The sequence below is a fragment of the Alexandromys fortis genome, unplaced genomic scaffold (genome assembly GCF_014885135.2).
Source record: "Alexandromys fortis isolate MF-2015 unplaced genomic scaffold, M_Fortis_MF-2015_v1.1 scaffold_1, whole genome shotgun sequence".
NCBI classification, from domain to species: Eukaryota; Metazoa; Chordata; class Mammalia; order Rodentia; family Cricetidae; genus Alexandromys; species Alexandromys fortis.
In genome coordinates, this window is record NW_026067927.1 from 39,926,615 (window position 1) to 39,934,807 (window position 8,193).

The 8,193-nt window shown below is 38.3% G+C and overlaps 2 protein-coding genes across 2 annotated transcripts in view; both read right to left on the bottom strand.

Moving 5' to 3' along the window:
* Window positions 1-8,193, bottom strand: part of LOC126502967 (cathepsin Q-like) — an 87,760-nt gene that overhangs the window by 49,169 nt on the left and 30,398 nt on the right. The gene's annotated exons all lie outside the window — the stretch shown is intronic.
* On the bottom strand, window positions 274-5,692 carry LOC126502968 (cathepsin Q-like). Its single transcript, XM_050144386.1, has 8 exons — window positions 5,634-5,692; window positions 4,424-4,560; window positions 4,015-4,137; window positions 3,774-3,920; window positions 3,091-3,315; window positions 2,101-2,263; window positions 1,353-1,470; window positions 274-562 (listed from the first exon to the last, which is right to left on the bottom strand). Exons 2-8 carry the CDS (start codon window positions 4,547-4,549, stop codon window positions 463-465), a joined length of 1,002 nt encoding a protein of 333 aa, XP_050000343.1. The 5' UTR covers window positions 4,550-4,560; window positions 5,634-5,692; the 3' UTR covers window positions 274-462.

Here is an 8,193-nt window from a genome sequence, read left to right on the forward strand (position 1 = left end):
GGGGACTTGATTGGGGGAGGGGGAGGGAAAGGGGAGGCGGCGGTGGGGAAGAGACAGAAATCTTTAATAAATAAATAAATAAATTTAAAAAAAAAAAAGAAATAAGCCAAACTAATCCGGGCATTTATAAGTAATAATCTAAAAAAAAAAAAAAAAAAAAAAGTCACTACACATAAGAAACTAGAAATGACACTTGAAATTGATTTTAAATGATTTTATTTATACAGGCATTAAGAGTGAAAATAAAGTTGTCTCTGGAATCATAAACTCTCATTAGTCAGAGAACCAGTTATAAAGCTTGTAATTTGAAATATTTGAAAGCTCCCAGAATTCACACTGCATTGTGGACCATGAGAGACTCAGCAATTTAACACAGTAAGCAAAGGCTGGTCTTTGAAGTTGATATAACATCTCTGGAAATGCAGTCTCCTGCCAAGTGATTGTTTGTGGGCATCAGGCTGCTCACACAAGAGGGTACTGGGCAAATGAAACAATTCCACAGTGGTTGTTTCTGTCCTTGGCAATTTTCATGTAGCCGTTCATGCCCCAGCTTAGTCCCCAGCTGAAATAAATCATATTTTCCATTTAGTACAATGCTTACCACATGATGGATTTGTCAAGAGGCCAACCTAAGAAAATGATCAGGAAAGGCAGAGGGTCTACTCCTGAGCACCAAGAGGTGCCTCACACAGGAATGTGAACATCACAGTAGAATGCATTTCTATTGTTACATGTTTCAAAACTATCAAACATGTAGCATTGTAGGAAGTCAATGTCACACACATGACACTGATACCCTAGAAACCAATGAAGGGTCTGGAATTTTTTTTTTTTGAGAACATACTGTTAGTACATTCTGAGAGCTTCAGGGAGCTCAGCCGTTAAAGAGTTGAGATCAGTTTCAAGAGTGACTGGAAAGCCAGATTGATATTATAGTATGCCTGTAAACCTCATTCTCGAGACATGGACACAGAACATACCAAGAACAAGCTGGTAAGCCAGATTAAATTGTGAACTCTTAGATCAGAAAAGAACACTGCCTTAATATAGAAGTTATAAAATTATTGAGAAACAACTGATGATGACATCAGACCTCTACACATGTTCACTAGTGCACACATGTCTGCAGATGTGCAGACAGTCAAATGCACCTCATCCATGCACATGGGAAAACAAGAACAGATTTTGTTCAACTTAAATGAAACAAAATCTTTTAACTTTATATCAAAATACTGTCTGAAAATTGCAATCTCATCAAAAATCCCCTGGACATGCCTCCAGTGTCATTAAGCACTGAACCATCTCTCCCAGCCCCTGAAATTTCAAATAAAGATTTTTATGGCAATTTATACCTGTTCTTAATTGTCCAGTAGTTATTGCCATCTGTTTCATTTCCATCAAATCCATAGCCAACCACCAGAACTGCATGGCTCAAATTATAACGGCTGCAATTTGGTTCATGATAAATGCCTGAGAAATAACAGAGAAACTGAAGTGAGATGCACAGGACACCTGGCAGTGACCACAGCCACCAACAATAGATCTATTTCTACAATCATTGAAATGATACAAACTGACTTGAGCTAGTTAGTTGTTCACAAGAATGCTAATACTCACACATGGGTGCACATACAGAAACATAAACATACAATTTCACGGAAAACTGAAAATATTAAAAATAGTGAGATTTATTGATAGCAACTTGCTGCATGAACATGAAATGACTCCTTGGAACTTTACAGTTTATCTACTAGTGTCTATTGCCAAGTTAAACTTATAAGGCATAAATTATTTAATTCAAAGTCTCTGTTATAATTTCATTTCAGATAATCAGTTTTGATAAACAACTAAAAGGTCCATGAAAAGGAGAGGAGTTGAGAAATTAGTTAACCAATATATTTTATTAAATGGGACACATTAACTTTTATATGAGGGTGCATACCAGTTGAAATTCTTTACTCACGACTATTATTAGATTAGTAAAATCCAGGAACTTAAGCATTCATATCACATTTTTTACATAGTAGCCAGGCTGTTAACTTGTCATGACATAGAGATGTCACAATGGCCTTTTCTATATCTGGAAAGAAATATGCTAACCTTCATCATAGAACTTAAAAGAATCATGGAGAGCATCAATTGAAGCAGGAATGGGCCCTTGAGTTGCTACAGCATCCATTAGAATATCCTCATCTTCTGGGAGGGCCACAAATTCTCTGATTTTAGCAGCTGCATTCTGAGGATTGTACCTGCAGCGTCCTTCCTTTAAAAGGTGAAGAGATAAAAGACTCAGTGTCTTCCCTCCATGTCCTAGGAGAGAATCACAACCACCATACTCTGCTCTTTGTAATTGAGCATGCAAAATTCTACAATATTGTAAATCATCCCAAGAAGTGAAATGGTACTGGCAGATTTAAAATTGAAAATAAGTTCTCTTGTCCTCAGTGACAACCAATATTTCCTCCTATCCATAAGAATTTTTATTGCTGCAGTGTAAGTTGAGACTGTGCTTTCATATCCCTTCCACCCAGACAAAAATAATCACCTAGGACCTATATTAGTTGCATCAATATTTGGCCAATGGCTCAGGTATATTCATAGCTAGCTCTTATATCTTAAAATAACCGATTTTTATGAATTTATGTATTGCCTCAAAACTGTGGCTTATCAGTAATGTTCTGACATCTTTCTCCTTCAGCAGCTACATGGCATCACCTTGACACTGATTACTCTCTCTTTCTCTCTATCTCTGTTTGAATATCACAATTGGCTTTACTTCACTAAATCATTGACCACAACTGATTTATTCATTAGCCAATAAAAGCAACATATATACAACAGGACATCCTATATCATGACAGAAATCTCTATTACAGGTACAATATATTCTATATTCTCTATGTACATAGAAGAGAACCACACCAAAACCATTGCAACAAAAATATATGCAAAGGTCAATATTTATTTACTGAAATGAGAGTATAGAGAGAGATCTATCACCCAATCTGAGTGCTGAAGATCGTGTATCATATCTACAGTTGTCTTTCACTCAATGTTGAGGTGAAATGACAATATATGAGGTCCACTTACTTTTCCTTTATATGGGTAGGTCGCCTCAGCCTCCACACCTCCGTTATGCAAAACATACCGAAAGGCAAAGTATGTGTTACCCCAATCACAGCCATTATTGCCATGAGGTTTAGAACAGTCCACTAGGTTCTGCGCACTCAGAGGAATGAGTTTGCCTGTCTTTTTGTACATTTGTCCTTCTATGGCACCAGCTGTAGCAAAAGCCCAGCAAGAACCGCAATTGCCCTAAAGTGAAGAAAATATGGTCTTTCATAAACAAATACTAACTCAGGTAACAACATAGACAGGTGAATAATTTGTGAAAACAAGGAATTGGCAGTTGACAGATGCCTAGAAAGAAATTGTCAGTCTCAAAGAAAACTTGTATGCTGGTAGTGTGCACATACTTTGTGGATCCTCCCACCCATATTTGTGAAAGAATTCTTGCTTTTATCAGTTATTAATGATAATAGAAAGGACATGAACTCTACAATGAATGAAATGTGGTAGAAGTTCATATCCATAGGATGTGTTTGGTGGACTTTTAAGATCTATAAATATTGGAAAATGTATGAAGATTTCAAAGAAGGAAAAATATTTTTAAAAATGAGCTGCAAATCTCTCCTCATTCTATAAGAAAACAGACACTAAGTTCTTTCCTCTTCAATATGGTTTAAGAAGAAGGGCAGGTGGCACTGTCAAACCTGGAACCGCACACGGGTCACATATCCTTCTTTTCGCCAATCCACAAATTTGGGTAAATCACTAAGAGCTCTCTTCCAGATGCCTTTCCCCCTCTTGTGAGTTTGCATTGGGAAATTACCCATCATTTTCTTGAATTCTTCATCGGTCTTCAAGGAAAAGTACATAAATGATTATAAAAGAAAAGACTCCATGTAAAGCACACAAGAGAACACAGTGTGAAGTAATACATGTCACACTCACCATGTCACCAAAGGTGTTCATTTTCATGGTGTAGCCATTCTTCCCCAGGCCATTCTCCCCATTGTGAAGTTTAATCATTTTCATGTTCTTTTCCCATACTGTTCTCCTCAGTGCTTCTTCCTCCTGGATAAGAACATAATACGTGACATTTCTTTATAACTAAACTCCTGTACAAGCTGATGTTGTGGATTTGCTGTCCAGGTGATTAGAGTCCCAGGAGAGCTAGTCTAGAACACAATAGTCACACATTCTCCTCATACTGATGAAAGGGAATCTGGCTACCCATTGCTCACAATGGTTGTGATTAAGCAACCTCAGTGGTGGTAGTTGTGGTAGGACACTTATGACCTCTACTATGCCTAGACAGCTGCACTCTGGGGCCCTTCTGGACAGTTTCCAGGATACCAACCAGGCTATATGATTTTTCATAGAGTATCTTCCACTCTTCCCATTCAGCATCCAAACTGGGATCAAGTGCCAAAACACGTGACCCAACTCCTAAGCAAAGGATGAACAGGAAGACAGCAGGACTCATAGCTGAAGAGCCTGGATGAGAAAGAGAAATGAAGACATAACTACAGAAATAATTTTATGTCGTCTTACTCCCTCATAATAAATTAATCCATTGTGCTCAATAAAAGTTTTGAATTCTTCTTCCAAATAATTTTTGAGAGACTGCAGAAAAGTTGTAGGATGTGTTTGAACTGAGTCATGAAATGATGATTATTAGATTCTATACAAAATGAAGAGCATGAGCCCAGAATTCTAGCGATGAAAACTTTAGGTGAAACGCATCTTATTACTTCAGATATGTCTTCACCCATTGTGAGGAACAGAAGCAAAAAAGCTATCATAGTTAGGATATCACTGAGTCATTGTTTATACCAAGCAAAACTTCTGTCACATGGTATTGGATTCTACTTTCAAGGTGAGCTTAAGGATTGAGACTATATAGCACCATAAGTCTTTCTATTATGCAGAAAGTAGTGTGATTGACTTTAACCCTTCCCTTTTTAGTACAACATTGTGAAATATCTTCTATAAAAATGTTGGAAAAGTCATTTACTATTCCTTGTGTTCTACCCTTGCAAATGTGAAATAAAATTCCCAACTCACTACCTATATCATATGAAAAACCAACAGGAAGCCAGAACCGTAAGAGTAGGTGAAGTACAATAGCAAGTCGATAGTGGGATGATCAGTTTCTGAATTTGCTTTTTCTCTAAAGCAACACTGCCTAAAAGGACTTGATAGGAACATACCATCTGCTACAACATCTGTCCATATAAACTGAAAACAGATCCATTCTGGGGTTATGTGCAAGAGATGATCTCTTCTGGACCAGTAAGTGCCAGTGATGTTTACTGGTGTTCAAAGAACCAACTGTAAATCTCTGGGGACAGATCCAGACTTTCACGTAATGGGACTCTATCTAAACAGAGCTATAAGGGATGTGGTGTCATCTTTGACTTTCCTACCTCTTCCACTACAGCTATACACACCAGGGTTGCTGAGGCTTATATTATAGTCTTGGTGTTCACTTGATTTTCCCTGGAATCTCTCAAAACACCTCCCCCAATGTCACCTACATTTCTGCCTTGGCAAACACAGGGTCTTACCTATCTGTGGTGATGACTCAGTTCAGTCCACAGGTTCAACTCTTCAGAGGTGGTTGAGGTTCCAGAATCTGGCACAGCAACTCATGCGATGAATCCCAAATATCTTTCTATCTGAACCCGCCCCTCTCTCATGAACTGCTTTGGATTGGCTGTGTTAATGACAGAATTAAGTCTTCAGGCACTAGTACTTCAGGCTCTTTCTGACATATAACCTTTGACTTTCCCTCTGGCATGGCTGTGAGACAACAGGAAGCTGAATTTGTGAACCTTGTCAAAGGAAGTTGGATAGAAGTCCTGTAGGCTTTGGATCACATTATACTGAGCTGCTTGTTTTCTGAGTACACTTTCTGGAAAGGATGTGTGATGTGCCCTTGCAATTAGAGTTAGAGGCTTTGGTTACCATCCCTGGCAGGAGTTAATCAATGCATTCTGTTTTGTGTTTACTCCCTAGCTATGGTGGGATCCTAGAGGACACAGATTCTTGGGATGCTCTGTTTCCATGTGTCAGTGTGTAATACATTGGATCTCACAAGACATTTAGGAGACATGACCATCAAAGGCCAAGTGGTGTTCAAGGTTGAAGTATAAGAGGAGATATAATTGGCAGGCTGTGGTTGCATCTCTTGAAACTCTCTGACTTTTCTTTTTTGGATGTTACATCGGCCTGCCATCTAGAAGCACTATTTACCTGGCATTCTTCATTGTCCCAGCACAGCATCAATTCAAAGTTACTATATTTACTGCTTCAGGACCCATTCTGTTGGGCTCAGGGGCAGTCACTCACATTGCATTGCAATCAGTACCTGGAGGCATTCAGAATTAAGGGACCATGTTCAAGGCCCAGGAAACATAAGGACTTAGCGAACTTGCCTACATGGTTCTGTCATTAGAGGGAAAGATATAAAAAGAGGTTGTGGAATCTCCCTTTGTGACTTAGGAAGGCTGCTCAGGCAAGGCATTTGTCTGAGGCATCCCTGCCTGGAAGTCAAGGGATGCCATTGTGTGAAGCTGTGAGGGTGGAGCCCAGATCGCCTTAGAAACAGCAATATGTTGAATATGCCAGAGTCAAGAGATACCCATTAAGAAGAGCTGATAACATGGCTTGGAAACAACCTAAGAGAGAGAACTCTGTTGCAGTCAACAAAGGTGAAATGAGTTGGATATCTGAAGAACACTTTGACATCAGACATGAGGATGTAGAATTTGGAGTTTTCCCTTCTAGTTTTAGTTTCTCTTTAGGTATAATCATTCCTCACAATAATCTTTCTTCAACTTTGTAATGGTGATGTATTTCCTGTGACATTGTATGTTGGAAGGATTTTATCTGCTTTTAATCTCAATTTTACAGGAGATTACAATTAAGACACTGACACAAGTATTAGAGACTTTTACATTAGACTTTTCAATGGTGTTGAGACTCTTACAGACTACAGAATATCTTTAATTTGGATTGAATGCATTCCTGCATTCTGATGTGTCTATAAGCCTATGGTTCCAGGGAGGGGAATTGGGTGATATGGAAGAGAATATCTCTCCCACAAGCTCACAGATTTGAATGCTTGTTCACTAGTCAATGAAACTATCTGAAGGGATTAGGAGGTATAGCTTTGATGGAGGAAATACATCACTAGGAGTTGGTTTTGAGGTTTCAAAAGCACATGCCAAGTCCAGTATCACTCGAATGTGAAATTCTCAGTTACTTATCTAGTACCATGCCTGCCTGCTTTTATACTGCTGTGCTCCCTGCCATGATAACAATGGATAATGCCCCTGAAACTGTAAGACCCAATTAACTATCTTCCTTTATAGGTGTCTCCACAGTCATGTCGTCTCTCTGTAATGGCAGAACACTGACTAAGACAGGCCATATGATTATGTAAATGGAGACTGCACTTTCATTTCATGATGGCCCCCACCTAAATAATCACACAGAAACTGTATTAAGTACTACACTGGCTAATCTCTCAGGAATATTCCTTGTCACCTCTTACACTATGAATTAACCAGTTTCTATTAATCTATGTATTGCCGCATACTGAAGCATACTTATAATGCTTTGGCATCTTTCTCCCTCAGCAGCTACACAGAATCTTCTCACTCTCCCTGTATCTTTGTTTGAACTTCTTGCCTATCAGTATTTTAACTGACCATAGTTCAAACAGCTTTATTCATCGACCAATAAAAGCAACACATATACTGAAAGATATACCACATCATGATTCAGAAATGTAAAACACATTCTTAGAACAAGGTTTTTATTTGGTAACATATGATGTCTAGTTGGTGTACTATCTCCTCTATTACAAGATGACACATTTAAATTTCTTTTATGTGTATATGTATTTTCAGACACTTCTACCATAATTGGTTTTTATATGGCTTTTCAAGATGCTTTAAATGTTAGTTATCCATCCATTTCTTCCTCCACCAAGAGTGAAGGATACTTAATTCAAAGAAAGCAACAAATCATTATGTTCATAAGTGAAAATGTTGCAGGACAATTCTGTATTCTGTCAATTATGTTTTAAATAAATGCTGATTGGTCAGTAGCCAGGCAGGA